This window comes from Neofelis nebulosa, chromosome 17, assembly GCF_028018385.1.
Source record: "Neofelis nebulosa isolate mNeoNeb1 chromosome 17, mNeoNeb1.pri, whole genome shotgun sequence".
Lineage (NCBI taxonomy): Eukaryota > Metazoa > Chordata > Mammalia > Carnivora > Felidae > Neofelis > Neofelis nebulosa.
In genome coordinates this window covers 22,500,510-22,520,259 of record NC_080798.1, presented here as the reverse complement: position 1 = coordinate 22,520,259, position 19,750 = coordinate 22,500,510, and the positions used below count along the sequence as shown (strand labels likewise).

At 52.3% G+C, this 19,750-nt stretch overlaps 1 protein-coding gene across 14 annotated transcripts in view; it reads left to right on the top strand.

Moving 5' to 3' along the window:
- The window catches only part of ZNF536 (zinc finger protein 536), a 437,882-nt gene that overhangs the window by 294,497 nt on the left and 123,635 nt on the right, over nucleotides 1–19,750 (top strand). The window contains exon 8 of one of the 14 annotated variants that reach the window (XM_058707994.1): nucleotides 2,935–3,868. The exons of the other annotated variants lie outside the window; for them this stretch is intronic. Within the exon in view, the coding sequence (XP_058563977.1) occupies nucleotides 2,935–2,942 (8 nt within the window). The 3' untranslated portion in view covers nucleotides 2,943–3,868. Of the gene's footprint in view, nucleotides 1–2,934; nucleotides 3,869–19,750 lie in introns of those variants that run through there. 14 annotated transcript variants of the gene reach the window in all.

Genomic DNA, 19,750 nt, shown 5'->3' with positions numbered 1-19,750 from the left:
GCTGTTAAAATGGGACTTCCGTCCTCCACAAACCTCGCTGATTTCCAGTGTCGGCAGTCTGAAAATATTCACTACTTACCAGCTACACAGTCTAAAGCAGGGGTTGGCTACTACTTTCTTAAGGGGCCCGAGAGGAAATACATTAGGATTGCAGGCAGTGTGGTCTCTGTCACGCCCACTCCACCCTGCCCTACAGTGCAGGAGGAGGAGCCACAAATGATCATTAAACAACTAGGCGTAAGGAAGGAGGTGCTGCTGTGTCGTCCCTAGAGAAGACACACAGGAACCCGTCTGCTGTTGCCTCGAGGGCCAGTGAGGTGGTGCAGGGAAGGCCCAGGTTAGTGCCTGCGGGGCTCCACCTACTGCCACTCGAGACAAAGCCAGAGACACCAGAGACTTTCCTGAGAGAGAGGCTTTGTAGACCCCAATGGCCTGGTGTACCTGTTCCCAGAAGGTCACGTCTCTGCCTATGCACAGAGACTTGCAGGAGAAGACTCCTCCGTGCCTCATGGAGGTCCCAGAGTCTCCCCGGTCATGGCCAGTGTAGGCAGAGGAGGAAGGGACAGGAGCTTGGCTCTGAAGGGAGCTTGCTCCGTGGAAGCTTCAGTTCCCTCAGTGATGGGCAGAAATGGAAGGATGAAACAAGACGATGGATGTAGAAGAGGTTGGATAAATGGTTCTCAATTGAGTTGGTGTTTTATAGCGGAAGTGAATGTCTACGTGGGGCTGTCCTGACAGAGTGGTGCCAACGTCCAGATGACTTTTGGCTGCAGTCTCCCTTTGCCATGAAGCAAGTACAAATCTCACTTCCCATCAAGGTTTAAGAGATACGTTTTGCTTCCTCACGTGTGCCACGACAGGTCATGGATAGCAAGGAGATTCTGCTGGTGACCTTGTGATACCTGTTGCAGTGGCCCCACCCTTTCAATTTCTACCCAATTATCTTCCTTCCTGTGAGACAGCAGGTGCTTGGCATAGGGAGTAGGTCCCTCCTCCTCAGCATTTGACCAAACTTTGGCTAAAGTCTGTGGTCAGAGATTTCCAAGGGGGCTTGGCTGGAATGTGTGGAAACACCGTGAGAGCTCCCCATGTGTGTGTATGCGTGTGTGCACATGCATGTGTGTGAAGACACCCAAGCATAGGCAACAGGTGCACGGCCTAGGGTTTTTGGTCTTATGGATGATTCTAAGATTGAAGGGGTGGCCTAGCAGCCAGCAGGTTCCTATAAAGAAAGGAGGTTAAATTAGGCAAATGGCATAGGAAGAGAACCACAAAATCGAAATCCGTCAAGTGTATAGGAGCCCATGTTCAGCCAACACCAAGAAGGGCCATTAGCCTAGAAGATCCTGGGCGTCTCCACTGTAGGGCCTTGTTGTCTCTGAAGCTGCCATGCTTTATTTAAAGCCAGATGAGCAATCATTCCTCCTTCTTCTCTTCTTTATGAGCTGATTCTAAAATGGATTGTCTTGCAGAGACTGTCGATGAAGCACAACTTTGCACTTGCTTTCTCTGCCTGATTTTATCATTTACGGATTGGTCGTTGGCTTCCAGAGTCCAGCCTGCTCCCAGGAACAGTGTGTGTCCAGGGGCTGATGTTAGACCCCAGTAGGGAGGACCATTTGGCTTGTGCTGAAGTCCAAGGGCACAGCCTTCTTAAGTTAGTGCAGAGCAGTACTCCATGCTGCCCGCTCTGCTCCTGCTGGCTGCCCCCAAACCAGCCACAGAACCTGTCCCTCAGATTCTGGCGGGACACAGGGGAGGTGTTGTCCCCTGGGATCTCCTGCAGAAACCGGCACCCACGGATGGGCTGTCCTCTTCCCTCGTCCAAAGCCTCATGCGTGCACTGTCTTGACGAAAAGGCAGCCTCTTTGGATGGCAGCCTCTGCAAACTCTCTGGGCATTCTCTTCCTCCTCCCCCCCTCCCTCTTTGTAGATTAAATGGGAATGCCACTGACGTGATGTCGTTTGCACTGCAGGATGACAGAACTGTTGTGTGAATACCATTGTATTTGCCAAATGGTCCACTCGTCATTTCAGAACAAACAAATGGATGGTGTCTGTAAGTCGGCAAACACTGGTGACATTTAGCCTTGTTTATGTTCCTTTCCTTTTGCTGCATATTTTTGGCTCCAAAAGCTACTGTCTGAATCAACCATGCCTCCGAAGCAGGAGAAAAGTCTGGTAGCTTTCACCTTGGTTTCTGTGTGCGTATTCTTTTTCGATTGCTCGATATCTACTGCCCAGGACCCAGCCTAGGGTGAGAGAAGACAGCAACTGAGCTCTTGGTTCAAAAATAATAATAACAATAATACACACACAGACACAGACACACACGTACACGTCTTTTTCTCCCCAGTAATGACTTAAGACTGGGAGGGAGGAAGAGAAAGCTGAGGGGAGAGAGTGCTGTCAGACCAGACACCCACATCCCTGGGGACGTGCAGACTCTCCAAGCCCGCCCACTGGCCACTGCCGTGTGATACGGCAACAGCGTGACCCCCTCGCTGTCTTGCACTGAGTGCAGGTGTCCTGAGCTTAAGCTTGGCTTCTCCCTCCTTCCGCTGCTGACTCGGAGCGATGCTTGGCACTGACAGCCACGTAGATACAGGCCACATCTTAGCTATTGAAGGAATCAGGTTCTTTTCTTTTTTATATTCAGATGTTGTGTGCAAAGCCCAGGTTTCAAATAAGTAGTAATTATCTCCTATTACTTAGCGCTGATCAACAGCACCTCTACGCCTAATTGCCAACCTGCTCTAATCACGTAGCCTATTCTTGCTTTAGCCAGAGACGGAAGGACCAAATTTTATAAATATTGCTTTATTGTCATTCCTCCATTAAACAATTAGGGAGCGTGGCCCTGTCCTTGCTTTTGAATGCCTCTAGCCTACGTGGTTTCTGGATTGTTTAATGAATCTGCACATTTTCTTGCAGGTAAGTGACACCCCCCCGTTCTATTTGGTCTAGCTGGACTTGCCCTTGTCTGTTCGTGCTCCTCGGTGGCTATCTGCAGCTTGTTAATTGTGTAAAGTCAAGAGAAGAATGTATACACATATGTGTGTTGAATAAATAATTACTATTGGCACAGGTATGTGTATACACACGACACATCAACCCCACCACAGTATATATAGCAGAGAATCAGGGAGGTTAAAAATATTGCCCCATATGTTCCACTATTAGTCATGGATCGTGAAGGCTTAGTAACTTGAACGAGAGAAAATTCCCTCCGAGTCGTGAATCCTGAGTGACAAACGCTGGTGGATTGGAGGTCCCTTCACCTGTGAAAAATCTGACTGGGGGCCGGGGGCGGGGGCGGGGGGGGGGGGTTCCGCTACGCCAGCTCGCCGAGCTTCCAGGGGCGGGCCCTGAGGGTCTCGTTGGCATTCCTGCTTGTGTCTGATTGTCCTGTATTTTGTAACACTTTAGAAGACTCCAGAAAAGTGCAGTAATTCTCTTTCTCCATAGTATTTAAGCAGTGCTGTTGCTAGTTGAATATTGTGTCAGGTTGTCCTATTAACCAGGAACAGACGACAGTAAAATCCCAGGGTACAGGCACGTTGGCATCCATAACTTCAAAAATGGTGACTGAAGCAAAAAATGTGTAAAACTTGTGCTGGGTTATCGTGTGCTTTGGACTAGAGTATTGTTGAAGTAATTAGAAGATTATATTAAGGTGTTCCTGGTAATGAAGGCATGTAAGTTATAATAATTGTAGCTTTCTGAATAAGTGTCAAACTATATCTTTAAGTGTGCTGTATGCTGACTTACAAGTTAGGTCATTTATGAATGGAATGTAAAACAATACTAAAAATGCTTCAATAACTTATCTTGGTATTGCTAATAAAAAAAAAGCTGTGAAACATTAGTGCAGTTTTGAGTCATTATGTTAATTCATTCCACAACACGCCCCCTCCCCCCTCCCCCGCACCCCCACCCCGTGACATCCTCCCTTGTCGGAAGCGTCCACAGGGCATTCAGGGAATTCTAGTTTGCTGCTCCACTGGGATGTTGGCTGGGCAACTGGTTGCTTCCCACCCACTGCCTCCGGCCCCGGCTCACCTTTAGGCGGGCCCCACTAGTAACCACACCCGGACGGGCAGATGCAAAGGCACCTGAAGGTTGGGTGAGGTGACGTGGTGGTGGGTGGGTGACCGCCGGGTGACACGTGCGGATGTCTCTGTACAAGTGACTCTGGGCACCGAGACCCCCCAGGCCTGCTCACAGGCCCCGCGCGCAGGGACACTGAGGCACGCAGCACGCAGGCTGCGGTCCCCCAGCCCAGGTGGGGAAGAGACTGCTCACACCCAGCCTCCCTCCAGCGAACCCCCACCTGTGCTTTGAATCCCGTGAAGTGTAGTTTAAAAAAAAAATTGTTTTTAACATTTATTTATTTTCGAGAGATGGAGAGAGACAGAGTGTGAGCGGGGGAAGAACAGAGGGAGAGGGAGACACAGAATCTGAAGCAGGCTCCAGGCTCCGAGCTGTCAGCACAGAGCCCGATGCAGGGGCTTGAACCCACGAACTGTGAGATCATGTCGCTTAACCGACTGAGCCACCCAGGTGCCCGCCCCGTGAAGTGTAGTTTTAAATGGAAAGGCGCTGGGAATTGTTGGAGTTGGAATATTTTTGTCCGCGGAGATTTTTGGGTTGTGCCTGTATTTGCTGTCACAGGCTTTTGCCTGCCCGGTGCCCCACTCCATATCATGGTGGTGGGGCGGGGGTGGGGGGGTGCACAGGAGGGAAGGAGTTTGCTTCCTGTTTTTGTTGCTTAGATTTTTTTCTGTCCATGAGCTGGGCTTCAGGGCCCTGCCCCTTCAGCGTTTCCAAGCCTTCCTGCTTGGGTCTGTTTTGGAAACGTCTAGACTCCCCGCACACGCCTGCTCCCCGTTTAATTTGTCCTGTTGTGGGGGGGGGAGGTATTATCATTTTGAAAATGTCCCCACACTCCCAAAAAAGTCAAGCGTCCCGTGTGTGCCAGGGGATGGAAGCCTGGGAATGTCCCCTGAACAGCTCTGGCCTTAGCAACAGGACAGTCACAGCACCTTGACTGCTTGGAACATTCTCTTCAGTATGTCTCCTGCGAACTGTTGATGTGATCCCGACCCCAAAGACCATGTATAGTAGGAGATTGTCTCTGATCTGAGAGAAGCGGAGAGAAGGGAGAGAGTCTGCGTCTGAGAACACATGTCAAAGCCCACATGGAAAGCGTAGATCTTGAAGAAGGTTTACTAGCTCTCTGCCCACAACCGCTTCCTGATTCTTTGTTCACGGGTGAACTGAGAACACGCACTCTGGGTTCTGGTAGAAAACATGATGGACCCCGCCATGCCCAGTGAAGGTAAAGGGAAGTGACCCCAGCCCCAGGCCCCACGCCCCAGGCCCACGTGGCCACCCTGAGCCTGAACAGAAAGAAGGACTCCAGGAGGGTTTTGTCTGTATCTCTACTGCCCCCTGAGTCTGGGGAACTGTGCCCTTTCCTGGGTTCTCGAGTCCCGAGGGCTCCACGGGGCCTGCATCACCTCTGCGGGCACGTTGCCCCTGTGAGGAGGTGCTGTGTTCCCTCCTTGGGGCCTGAAGCCCTGTTTGGGTTAAGAAGCACATACGCAGCTCCCAGGATGGGGCTCACCACCACCCACCTTGTGCAGCAAGGGGCACCCCTGGGCCCCTCTGGACCAGTGCGTCAGGCCTGAGGACACAGGCAGGGAGAAGGAGGGCTCTGGAAGGCTGCTGGGCCTCAGTGCCTCTGCTCAGGGTTGAACACGTTGCCCGAGGCACTGTTCACCGTTCACAGCCACTCTGCATGCTCCAGGACCCCTTGCCTACCCCACAGCCCTGACCTTGCCAAGCCAGCAGCGACTCAGGGGTCCAGTGAGTGGCCGGGGGCCTTGGGTACGGAGGAAGTACCACTGAAAGGGACAAAGCATCACGCTGACAGTGGGAGGGCTCCTGGGGCTGCTTATCTGGGCATCTGCTGTTTTGTCTCCCTCCCTGGGCCCATCCCCTAATGGGGTCTCTACCCATTTCCGCGTCTAAAGCAGGGGGTCTTTCCTGAGTCTCTCCCCAGTGGTGACTTCTCAAGCTTAGAGGAGACCTTTGTGGATTCTCATCCTTTTATGAACCGAGTCCCAGCCTCCTCCCACCTCTCCCTTCATGGCACCCCTGCTTCCCACTCACCTCCCCCTCTTTCCCGCCTAGGGGGAAGAACTCCCTTCTCACCCGTTGAGCGTTCTTGGGAACATCCTGTCTGCTGTGAGCGAGCTGGGTGGGTTCGGGTCTCTGGAACGAGCTGACTTCATTTCACAGCTCTGCGTGGGGGCTGTAGCTCTGTTCCCTGCTGTCACCACCCACCACCACCACCCCCCCCCCCCCCCGCCATCCCCACATGGGGTTCTAACAAGCCCCACCTGTTTGCACTCCACTTGGGGCAGCCACAAGCATCACCTCCTGGACCTGCCCTTGACCTTTCCCAAGCGGGGCCGGCCCACTGATCTGAGGTGAACGGGACCCCCCCTTGGTAGGTGAGACTGAAGTTTCGAGGAGGTAATTGTGCCTTGAGGCGGGATAGCCGGAGGAAGGGGACGGTGGTCTGCACCTTATGGTAAGACAGAGTCCTCAGATCCATTGATTCATCTACACACGTGGGGAAGTATGTTTGCTTTGACGAAATGCAGATATTCTGGTGGTGGGGGAAACAATCTAAACTTTGGGAGGTGACTATGGCTCACGTATAGTCACTTTCTCAGAGATGTCACGATGATTAAATTACCTTCCTGAGTACGCAGTCGCACACTGGCAGCGTCGTCTCTGCATGAGCAGATTCCGCCTGTTGAGCAAACAGTGTGCATTTTCAAGGTTAAAGTTGGGGAACTCTGCAAAGCTATTTCATTAGCAAAAACACCCATTTGTGCGCCCAGACGCCGGCTGGCTTTCTGAGGACTTTCTCTCTCGTGCTTTTTGTGGAGTTGTCCAGGCACACCCATCTAATCGTAACCCACTGCTCGCGAGGTTACGTTTTCTTTTTGAACTTCTGTTGTTGTCAAATTAATATAATATGCTCTCAATTATCCACATAAAAGGAGAGAGGCGCCCAAGCAGGGAAAGTAAATTTGCAATTAATTTCCTAAATTATTGCTCTTTTTATATGATGGGCAAGTCGCTTTTCTCTTTTGACTCAAGGGTTTTGTATGTCCCGGAGGGAGGGCTGGGCGGATCCCCAGGACAGGCCACTCCCAGGTGTTCACACATCTGGGGCCGGGCCGCAGGCAGATGTTCTGTGGGCTCGTGGAGTGGCCTTGGTGGGTGCTTAGGGGTCCGGGGTATGTTTGGCTCTTTCTTGTCAAGGAGAGTCCACTAATCTTCTCGGTCTCCCGAGATCCCATTGGTGACCTAGTTGGGGTCTCCCAAAAAGCAGACCGTAAGATAAGAACCCAGGGGGAGGTAGCGTATGTGGGCGGAGACCCCAGGAGCCATGAGAAAGGGAGCAGCGAGGGCGACAAGGCAGGGAGGAAGCCGCCCAGGTGTGTTAATGAGAAGGTTGCCTGTTGGGGTCTGCACTCAGTGCCTCTGGGGACCCTCTAAGGCATTGTGTGGAGCTCATCTTGGAATTACCCCACTGAGGGTTGAAGAAGCTGGGGTATTTAGTTGAGCATCACTGCAGCCCACACAATGACCAAGCAGTCTTCTTACGTCCAGAGAGAGACAAGAGGCCACTGGCATGCCGAGTGGAAAGGAAGAAGTAGGACACCAACGACATGTGCCACAAGTGGGAACCCCTTGGCCAGAAAGTTTTTATCCCCTCGGTGTACTGCATAAGGTCACCAACGATGACAGAGACTCATCCCATGATTCCCTGTGGGAAGTGAACTGTGCATTTTAAATGTTGAAAAGTGCCTGGCCTCTCAGCTTAGACACAAACTTACAGGAGGCCAGGTGGGAGGGCTGGCCTCGGGGTCAGGAGACCAGGCATCCTACCAGCAGTCGAGCTCCAAGGAGCTCCGACGGCTCATCCTTTAGTTTGGGCACCATTTCTCTGTTGGCGAAAGGAAGGGGTGCCTGGACGTCCCCTCAGTAACCTCCTGGGTCTCAAACTCTGACTTTCACGGTCCTTTCTAGCCCAGACTTTTCAGGAGACCTTGTAGGACCTGGTCAGCCCTAGAGTCCTCATGAACACTCACTTCAGCAGGGCCCTGGGTGTGGGAGCCAAGCAGGTGTCCCCACAAGTGCATGAACACGTGGGACTTCAGATTGACCGAGACTATTTACTGCTCGAGGGCGTGGGGCCTGTGAGTACTCACCTCAGCGTGAAGACATTTTTATTAAATCATAAGAGCACTGAGGAATTTCCCTTTCCTTTTTTTTTTCTAAAGGGAGAGTCAGTACAACTGGATTTTTGAGTTCATGGTAGTGCAAGAAACACTTGATCATTTGACTTTTTTTCCTTTTCAATTTTCAACCTCTTGTGTTCACAGTGGAGCTTGTGAAGGTAGTATTTTCCATGATTAAGTTTTCCTCAAACACATTACAGGTACCAATTTGATAATCCAGTGAGTCCTTCTTCGGACAGTAGTCCATCTTGGGAACCCCCAGCTCCCAGCTGGCACTCCTACCTGGTGACACCTAGAGGCAGAGAAAGGAGGTACCGAGTATGATATGAATCATACTCTGTCGTGCACCATTGGGGCACAGGGACAGTGCACATCCTCCTCCGTGCGGGGGGCCTTTCCGTCCTTCTACCCTCAGGGCTCTCTTGGCCACTCAAAGTTGCTGTTGGCTAGCAAGCCGCACCCATTCCCCAACCCCCCAACTTGGGACAGTATGTGCTGTCTCCAAGCGTGAACCCCGCAAGTCCATGGTCTCTTGTTTTCGATTGAATATAACCTGATTGCCTCAGTTTTGTCTGCCATGAAATGGCACACTTATGCACCCTCTAGAGAGTAAGGTGAATATGAACAAGTGAGTTGGAGGTTGGCGAGTCGCCCACATTTCAATTATTTAAGGATTTCTGCCGCTATGCAGGACCCAGGCAGGGCTTCCATGAACACTCAGAGCTCGCTAAGACCTTCGCAAGTGGCTAGAGCATCTGGGTAGGGCAGTGCAAGGTCGAGGTATGGTGTCCCTCATCCTTGCTCGTCTGAAGACACCACTGGACAGGGTTCTGTCTAAGTTGCCGGGCTAGCAGTCTTCCCATCCCAGAGCGGACACCTCCACAGCGGAAACTGTTCGGTTCAGGTTCGGCGGTCGCATTCCTGGGATGTGCAGAAATCACCCCCATGGGCTCCGATGGAGCCATCTTGCCTGTGTTTTAAGGCTACACAGGATTTACAATTAGGAGATTTAGAATGGGATTCCTTCGCCGTCAACAGGATTCTGGTACCAGTGGCTTTTGCTTTCCATGAAAACTTTGGGCTTGAAGTGTCGTCTCTAAATCACACTCAGGGCAATTAATTTTAAATCCCAAGGGGAATTTCCTTCAGGACTTTGGGGTAGACGCCTTTGCATTTCATTCATATTGGCAGAGTGCCTGGGTTTCCCTAGCATTGGGTGGGTTCATGAAATGCTGGAGGTGGAGGAGGTGGGTAGCGAGGCAGGAGGATGCAAAGCAGGCGGGCCTCCCTATCCTGGAAACCCCAAGAGGGAGAGGGTCTTTGGATTTGGGGCCAGGCGTGTGGGACCCTCCCAGTGGGGGAAAGAGGGATGCCCTTGGGCCCAGGGCATCCAGGGCCTGACAGCCCGAGAGAGCCAGAGAGCGGTTTGGGGCCTGCAGGCCTGGGGACCCCAGACTGGACACCATGCCCACTATATCAGGGGTCTGCGGGATAGAGAGTCTGAAGGGATGGCGGAGCCCCAGGGGCCTGGTCTGTGACGAAGGTGGACAGAGGGATGGGGAGCCGGAAGGACCCGATGATGGGAGAGGATTCGAAGAACCAGAACAGAAATTGGGCCTGGAGGACAGAAGTGAAGGAAAGAAGCCAAGAGAGAAAATGCGAACAGAGCAGAAGAAAATGATAGAAGAAAAGCCCCCGGAGGGGAGAGGGCAGACGGAGGAAAGCCTCGAGGAAGAGGGGGAAGAGAAGCCAGCAGAAATGAGCGGGTCCGGGCCGAGGGGAACCCTCGGGAAGCCGCCCGGGCGTGCAGGTGGCACTGTGCTGATGGGAAGGGCCTGGCTGCTGGGCCAGCGGTTCTCCCAGTTCTAGAGGGAACACTGAGGGGGCCGGCCGAGGGGGCTGCAGAGGCCCCGAGTAACAGCACCTCCTCCTTCCGGGGCTCCAAACCACCAGATTCAGGAGGAAATGCTGCAGCTTAATCAGAATTATTTACAAGATAATGGTCCATTGTTTGCACTAAGACAGATGTTGTCTGTGGGAACTTTGTGTTTTATGCTCCTTCCCCTGCTCTGCCTTCACTCGGTGCAGATGGGATCGAAGTAATGTGAGTTATTATTCCAGGGACTGCAAAGTCGGAGGCGCCTTCATCCCAGCCCGGGCTCGGCTGGGCAAACGAGCTGGGCTGGCATCGGCGGTGGGGAGGTGGGTCACTGCCGGCTGCGGGCCAGGCGGGGCCTCTGGTCTCCCCGTAGCCCCTCCAAGCAGCCTGTGATTAAGAAGGTCTTGTTTCCTTGGGGGGCGGGCCCGTGCAATCGCCTTGTCTGGTGGACAGGAAGGGCGCGCTCTGATTAAGGTGCACTTGCTGTTTGTTGAGTCGAGAGGTCACCACTGACATCGCAAATGAGGGTGGCCATCTGGCCCTCTGCTTGCCAAAAGGAAAGAGCGGCCCCTCTGGGGTAGGGGCTTGGAGCCCTTCTACCTCTTCTTTTTTAACTGACGAGAGAGCTTGCTTTTGATCCTGTTCAAGAGGCCAGGTCTGGACTTGTGACTCCGTCCTTCCTCCTCCAAGGGCACGGATGGCCAGATGAATGCTGGTTTCCCCTACCGGCCCGGGGAGCTGCTTGTCCCAAACGAGGAAAGATGGGGCGGGGTCTCTCGGTTTCAGGGGGGCTCCCAGCCTCACCCGCCCTCTAGGCAGGTGGGCTCCCAGCCTCGCCCTGGGCTCCCACCTGCCTAGCGCCGCCCCCTTCACGTAAAGCCCCTGAAGCCAGCTGATCCTTCTTCGGCACTCTAGGGTCACCAGCCACGCCAACCACCTCTGCCCAAGCTAGTTCACTGCGTCATCAGAGCCCATCTTCTGAGTGAGAAACTGAGGCCAAAGGATTGTTGGGTGACTTGGCCATTTTCTCCTCGGTGGAGAAGCCTTCCAACACCTCCAGTCGGGACCACCCCCTCTGAACATCAGCTGTGCCCGGGACATGAGGGTAGCTGTCCGCAGCATCAGGGAGGGGGATGCAGTGAGATGCTTGTGTCTGGTGACGAGCACAGGCTCACCACCCAGTACCAGCTACATCATACTGCCTGTACAAATTGCATTTCCAACATCAGGCCGTGACCAAACAAAAAATCGCTACCTTTGGAGGCAAAAACCAACCAGCAGTAGAGAAGAGAAGGACGCTTTCAATGGCAAGCAAGTGGAATCAGGCCGGCTAGTTGGACAGCGAAGAGGAAAAGTCAGGTGGCCATCGCTCCTAACCCTGCACTCAGCTCCTGGGTGCCTGAGAGAAGTTTCCCCGAAATCGGCCACCACCCAAGGTTTCATCCCACTCACGCCCCAGGGGGTTGGCTCGAGTGTTTAGGAAGATGACTTTTCCCCCTGTAATCTCCCCACGCCCAGGGGATGACCCCCTTAACGTTAGCAGCAGGATCCGATCCTCTGAGCTATCCCTCCATCTGCCTAGGTTGTTTTAAAATAATAACTACTTACTGTGTGTCAGGACCCACTCCCACTCTAAGTACCTTAGAGAGGATAATACAGATGAGATGCTTCCATTTAACTCTCCTAAAACTCCCACGAGGTAAAAGCACTTAGTCTTCTACCCATTTTACACCTGGGAAGGTGGAGGCACAGAGAGGCTGCGTAGCTGATCCCGGCTGACGCAGCGAGCACGTCAGGGCGCTGAGAGTCAAGGCCAGGCAGTGGACATCTCCGAGCGTGACCTTCCTGCTTCCTCTCCTTGTGGGTGGCCGGTGCTTTCCCCTGCCTGTCATCCTTGTTTGAGATGCATTGAAAATGAACAACACAACCAAGAAATACACAAAAATAGCTCGTTCCTGCCAACTCCAGCTCTGGGGCCAGGGAGAGGAGGAGGGTGATTGCAAGCAGAGATTCAATCCCAGAACCTGGACTTGACCCCTGGGAACAGGCAAGCACAGGGTGCTGGGGGGTGGGGTCAGGTGACCCAGCTGGCCCAGAACTGTCCGAGCACCCCTATTCCCATCCCCGTGGTGTCCTCACCTCTCGCTAAGTGACAGCGTAGCATTGGACCATACCAAGATTCCTTTCATCTCCCAGCCCGAGAACCAGTTATTCTTGGAACTGTATTTATTCAGTCCCGTTCAGCCTCAGGAAAAAACTCCCCCCCGCAAATGAGCGGGCCTCAGGGAAACCTGACCCCTCACCTTGCAATTGTTCCCCGGGGTCCAGGTGGGGGAGAGCGGAGAGTGGGTGGCCCAGGGCACCAGTGGGCCCTCCCTCCGGTGCTGCCTCAGGCCCAGCCCCCAGCTGCAAAAGCAGCAGAGGTCAGACTAGAATAATATTTATCAACCTTATTCTCACTGTGTCAGGCTCTGCCCAAACCCCGGCATCGCTGGAGATCACAGATCATGTCTTTTAAGGTCCCACAGAGCCGCCTCACATGTGACCAATTACCTCTGTCAAGCAGGGGGAAGGAGGTCCCGCCTCGGTGGGTGGGATCTGAACTTGAGCTTCCAGAGGTCCGTGACTGGGATCTTAGGCCTTTGAGCCTGTCACTCCCCTATAGCCAGACCTTTTCTGTTAAAACTGTTTAAATTACAAACCAGTAATAAAAGGATCATATGTGTTTCCCACCGAACAGGTTCTTTAGGGCTATTATGATAATTAAAAACATATGGTGCCTGTGCCAGTCAGAGGGAACCGCAGATGTACAAATTAGGTATTATATAAGGGTTTTCTGCTTTTGCCCTTTTAAAAACGTCAGGCTGGAGAAGTTTAAAGAGATAAAATGGCAATTGTGCAGATAGTAGGTAGCATTTGGGTTTTAGAATCATTAAATATATAAACCCTTTTCTTTTGGCTTAATAGGAATAAACAGGTCCTGATAACCGATGGAGGGGCCAGAACGTGGAGAGCCCCGAGGTGAGCCGACAGAGGCAACACTTGCCACCTCACCGGGTCTCAGATACCGTGAAATCTTTTGCATTTTTTATGACGTTGTTCTGCACAAAGAGGATTGTATTTACTAAATATTGAATTATATATTAAAATTGGATCGAGGGGAGCAAAGATAAGGATTTCGTTACATCAGATTTTTACTTTTTGAAAAGCAAAGATGCAAGTATTGATTAGTCTAGAAGTAGTCATTTGTTTTCATTTAAAATATGCAATTGATTTTGAGAAGGTGATAAATACTGCTAATAAAAAAAAAATTGGGAGGATTTCCATGGCTCGCCGTCAGTGGCTTTCCAACGCAGACCGTACGAGGAAGCCGAGTTCTGCCAAGTCGGTCATATTGAAAAGAGGTGAGCCCACTCGTATTGGGCTGCCTGGGGACACTGGCAATATCCAGCCGTGCTCGGGGGCAGCTGAGATGACAGGCCCTCAGTCCCGATGCATGGGGACCCGGGCTAAGCAGCCAAGGATTTATTTAGCACTTCCTTGTTATGTGTCTCTGCTACAGAAACCCATCTGGACCGCCCTAAAGAAGGAGGTGATGAGTGAACAGCTCTGCTCCTCAGGGCCTCTACTCTGCTCCCATGGCCTCCCCGAGACGCTCCCAGCCAGAACCAGTATGACCTTGTCCCAGACCGGCACCCCTTTCTCCATGTGACGTGGTAGTGTCTCCATAGGAAAGTTAAGCAGAGAGTCAAATAACTAATCACTAGGAATGCATGAGCAGAGAAGAGGTTCTGATTATCCAGAAGCCCAGAGCACTCAGATAATCAGAATTGGCTTATAATCGGAAACTGCCCCTTCTTGAGCATCCTGGCCTAAGCAAGTCTGGGCACTCGGGGAAAAGCATCCTTTGAAATGGGTCATGCGGCCACATCCCTACTTGGGTCTCTAGTTCGTCTGCTTGGCTCCTCTCCTTTGCCCCCACCCTTTTCATGGCACAAAAGGTCCACTGTCCTCCTGTGCCCTTTCCTTTGGGCGGCCGTGACCTGGCGTGCCTCTGGGTTAAACACAGGATAAGTCAGAGCAGGGTTCTTGGGCCGTCTATCTACTCCCCAACCTACAGGCTCAAGCAGGCCTGACTTTCTTCCTCAGAGGACATCTGGGGACATTGGGGAGGTGCCACTGGCATCTAGTGGGTGGAGACTAAAGATGCTGTTCAACATCCCACGGTGCACAGGGCAGGCCAAGAATTATCCAGCCCAAGATGTCAGCTTAGTGCCAGGGTTGAGAAGTCCTGGGACACAGGTAGGAGAACCAGGCCTTCGAGTGTAATTCCAAGCTGGGTAAATGGTGACAAGCCAAGTGACAAGGGTTAGCCAGCATCCGGCTTGCTCCCAGAGCACCCTCCTCTCCAGGTCCCCTCACCTGTGCGCACGCTCAAGCTTTTGTGAGAATCTCTGTGAGAGACCCGGTGGCCTGGGAGATCGAAACTTCCAGTCGAGTAACCCAGCACATTCCTCTCCCCCCCCAACTCAGACTAGCAAGGTAGGGGGGCTGCGGGGAGGGTGGCAGCTGAGCCGACAGCCGGAAGTCAGCCTTTTTCTTGTCCCCGGTGAGTGATAGCAAGCCCGCAGTGGTGTTGTGCATGTAGGTATTACCACTTTAACTTTTACTGAGGTAAAATAACACCTTGTCACTCAGTGCAAGTACCAATCACGAAATGAATTAATTGTAATAACCGTTGTCAACAGAACAAAGGACTTGTTGCTTTCCTAAGCAGATTTCAGCGCCACTGAGAACTATATACAAACGTTCCCATTGGGCAGGCTGGCGGCAACTAGTCAGAACATAATTGTATCTGTCTATCTCTTTACTTTGTTTTTAAGGGTGAAGGAATCGAGTTAAAAACCTATATTTTAAACATATCAATAAATATACCCCTTTTTGTGTTTGTGACGTCTCCTCAAAAACACGGAGTCTTTAATAAATTGGCCATGAAAATAGCGTTTGCTGCTGATGGTACCCAATAAGGGCCAGCTGTAGAGGCTGCCTGTTGACTCCAAGTCGTGAAGGGAATTATGCCCAATTACCCTCCCATAAAACACCCTCTCATTTCTTGGAGTTATCAAAACACATCCCGTGGACAAGCGGTCAGCTGTCCCCCTGCTCCTCAAAAGCAGGCAAGTGGGGCTCACGCTGGGCCCGCGGAGCTCTAACTGCCTGCATGTCGACACCCGCGGCCTTGTTTGCAGTCAGGCTCTTTTTTACGGTCGCCTTCCCGGGTTTTCGGTCCTTGCCTTTTCACGTCTGTAGCACATTTCCCTCTTGAAGAAGCCCTGTGGCTGCTCTTCTAAGAAAAGCGTCCCTCCCGGGGAGGAAGCAGGAGCGGGCCGGGGGGGTTGGGTCTCTCGGGAGTCTGGTTCCCGCCGTGGGCCCAGCGAAGCTGAGTTCGCCTCCAGTGGGGGTGCGTGTGTGAGGCTCGGGAGCAACCAACAAGCTGCGGGTGGTATATCTTTGTGGGTCTGCTCCGGGCTTTGTTGAGGTTAGAAGTCGGGAGCTTCCCAAAGAAGAACCCAAGGAAACCGCGAGGCCTTTGAGCTTGACCGGCTCAACCTTTGCCAGGGCGGGTCGTGAGCGACCGCCCGCGCTGTTCAGCACAGGACGCAGGGCTGCTCGTGGGGGCTGTGTCTGGGCCACCTGCCTGGTGCGGCCCCCACGCTTCTCCTGGTCCTCCCACGCCTTTCTTCTCCTGCTGCTTCTCCGTGCTCTTTGGCCAGTGTGGCCTTGGCATTCGGCTTCCTCTCAGAGTCTCAGGCCTGTCCCATCAGATGCAAAGGTCACCCCGCAGCATCTTGGGTGCCCCTTAGGCAGGCTGCTTTATTTTTGGAGCTCGGTGAGGCTTAAATTGGTTCCTCCATAATGAAATTAAAGATTCCTAGACTATCAGAGCTATGGGTAATCTTAGAGGTCATCTTTGAGATGCAAATTAGGGGAAGAATTTGCCCTTGCTTGTTGAGTGAGAGACAAGGGTCAGTGCTGTTTCCAAACATCCAGGCAGGTCCGTGTAACTGGCCATCGTTCTGCCTTCTGGGGCAGCCCTGGGCAGCCTCCCCTTCTTGGGTATCTGGACCCAAGCGAGGGAAATGTTCCTGTGGCTTGTCCTTGCAACGTTGGGGCACATTTTACCCCTTTTAAACTTCCCCTGCAGAGGGCTTGACCACTTCAGAAGCATGGGTAAGGGGAGGCGGCTTTGAATGCAGCCTGGGCTCAAATGGGCTATGCATTCAGATTTGTAGTCATTTCTGGCTAGAACCAGGTACCACTTGCAAAATTGCTGAGAACAACCCTCCTCTGGAAACAGAAATCTCCTTCCCGCTACCTGAGGCTGCTCTGCTCTGCCGGGGACCCAGCTCTGCAGCCTGCCTTGGGAAGGCAGGTTCATGGGTGCACAGCCCTGGGAGAGACAACTCCCAGCCATGCGAAGGGGCCAGACCCCTGACTTAGGAGCAGACTGTAAAGCACGAAGAAGCCCAAAGGGGAAACAGATGTGGGCTCTGGGGAAAGGACAGAAAGGCCAGAATCTCTGGGGGTTCCCATGTCCTCTGGCCCCAGACCTCACCTTCCACTCGCCACCGGCGTTGTTCAGTGTTTTCCCAAACTTTCTTGCAAAGGAGAAGATTCTGGGACAGGGAATGTGTGCCATCACGGGTTCATTTGTTTAGCACACGCTGAATTGTTCCAGAGATTGGAGAGCTGGTCACCAACAAGTCAGCCAAGATGATGGCCCTTGTAGGGCACATTCTATGGGAGAACACTGACAATAAACAAGAACAAATATAAGTTTAGCTTCTGATAAGTGACCGCCAAGATGATGAAGAATTAGCAAGATCAGTGTCATACACCGTGAAGGTCAGAGAGACCCTCTCTGAGGAGGTGACGTTAGAGGGAGTCCTGGGTGACAGGAAGGAGCCAATTTTGCAAAGATCAGGGAATACATGTCCTGAGGAGAGGAGAGCAAAGACAAAGACCCGGAGACAGAGAAGGGACAGAGCATCAAGGGGCGTCTTGGATCTCCAGACACTGAGATTTCATTCAAGCTTCTCCCTGGCGCTGACCGGTCAACAGAGTTGGGACTGGGGCTTTTCCCCTTATTTTCCCCAGTACTGGTGCCCCAGAGCACCTTCTTGTTCCTGGGACTGACCAGCCGTGTTGGAGGACCACTGGGTCTAAGGGAGGCACCATGAGCAGGGAAGCGGTGGAAACGCAGAGAATTTGTCACATGACCTTGGGAACATGGCGCCACAGATAAAAGAGCCATCCCACAGCTCCTCAGAGAGGAGAGGAGTCTCTCATTTCCACAGAACAAATCTTTCCATGGCCAAGTTCATTCTTTTGACTACAGCCTGCCCAGTATCCTTTTGGGTATCCCATGGATAGAAAGCTGGAGCTAGTCCAGACTCATAATGGCCACACCCAACAAATTCACCTGGAAACATGAGCCCATCCCTTGGAAATCTGAGTCAAGCTTCCTTGGAGAAAGGCAGATGAAAGGCAGTCTCCATTAGTGGAGACTAATGATTGCTGCTCATACCAGCCTGCGGCTATGAAGTTCCAGCCCATGCTGACCCTGACCGGCACTGGGTTCAGCTTCTCCTCAATACCTTCCAACACACGGGCCATGATGGCAGGTGCTGCTACCCAGAGGTGCGGGGAGAACCATTGCCAAGACTGGCTGTCTGTTGTCTTTTCAGGATCCTGTTCTTGCAAACTGCTTTCAAATGAATAGCTATTTCTGGATGATTTTTTTTAGTGTTCTTCTCCCAGCTGGTTGCTCTATTATTTGCATCTCATGCCGTTCTGGCCTCCATGGGAGACAAGAGGTAGCCCACCTTTCGTATTAGCTGCCACGCTATCAGTTTCCCAATATTAAAAGGTGAAATCAGGAACTATAGCAACCTTAAGACACCCTGTCTGCTCTCAAAGTGAGAAGGTAAGTGAAAAAGCTGCCTCTTCCCCCTAGCATTATTTATGGTATTCTCTACATAAAAGGGTGGATTTGCAGCTGGGCCAGAGGACCAGGATAAGCGTGAACAAAGAGTGGGGGAAAAGACCCTTTGAGGAAGGGGACAGAGCTCCCAGATGGGTTCCTCTGCAGAGAAGGGCCCAGAAGCATGACCCCCCAAATCCCCTGCCTTCCGCCGTTCGTCTACACCTTGCCTTGGGGAGGCTGGCTTGGGGAGTGCAACCCTAGTGTGGATGGTCGGTCCTAACAGCTGAGACCTGCCCCCTTCACTGCTGCCAAAGGTCAACCTAAAGTCAGTGGGCTGGAACGACATCAGGAGGGTTCAGGGTAGAGAGGCATCACTGCCAGGCCTTGCTGGGTTCTGCAGAGCTCTTGTTACATGGGTTCTCACACGGAAGTAGGTCTTTTGGCTACAGGCCCCTTCGGTGCTATGCTGGGGAGCACTCATAACAGGCCAGGCCGTCGTTTATGAACGAAACTGAGTGTGGACACTTTACCAGGATCAAGTATATGTCTGTGTATTTTTAACACACATATAGTGTAATAAATAAATACAAAGATAATACAAATATTTTTATTCAATGAATTTGATTCATTGGCTTCTGCTGAATCCTGCTGGATTTATTTCACAGGTGGGAAATGAAGACAGAACCTGGCTTGAGTTTAGTCAAGTGCAGCCCTCCGTTGAAAAGTGGTAGCAGGAAGGCTGTGGGCTGTGGTTTGTCATCTGGGCTCAGCATTGCAAAGACATGTCTATACGGGCACGGGTCTACACTGGCTTGCCTCCAGTTGTGCAGCCCCAACCTCTCCCTGCCGCAGTCTGTGCAGAGGATTACTGAGTTGGCAGGAAAGAGAGTCAGGAGTCGTTCATTTACTGACTCGTGCATTTATTCATTGCTCCATTCAATGAGTATTTATTGAGTGTCTCCTATATACTGGTCACTCCCTAGGCATTAGGACACAGCTGTGAACCAAATGGCCACAGTCCCTAGCCTTGTGAACCTCACCCCACTTTTCTCTGCCTTCTGGGCTTGTAACTCCTCCGAGGGCCCTTCTCAAGGGATAAGACCTCCCTTGGAATCGTGCACTGACTCCTGCGTGGAGGTAGGCCACTGTCCTCCCATCCAGAGCCCAGCGCTGGCTGTGACCCCACGTGGTTCCGCCAGCCCCCGTGCGCGTCAGGTATTACAGAGAGCAAAATCATCTCAAGGAAGCAGCCACATCTTCCTGCATTCATTCTTTTAGCAGATATTTCCTGGGTACTGGCGAGCCAGATCCCTCTCTAGGCGCTGGGATCGCCAGCCATCAAGAGGAGAGACAGCCCTGCCTTCAGGGAGCTCACGTTCTAGGGGGTGGTGGCGGTGGGCAATCAACAAATCAAATAACTAGTCAGTCAGAGGGGTGAGACTCCGGAGAAAAATAAGGCATATAGGAATTTGGGGAGTACGGGGGTGGCGTTGCTACTTTTCACGGGATGCCTAAAAGGTGACGTTCAAGCAAAGCCATGAAGGAGGCCAGTGGGTT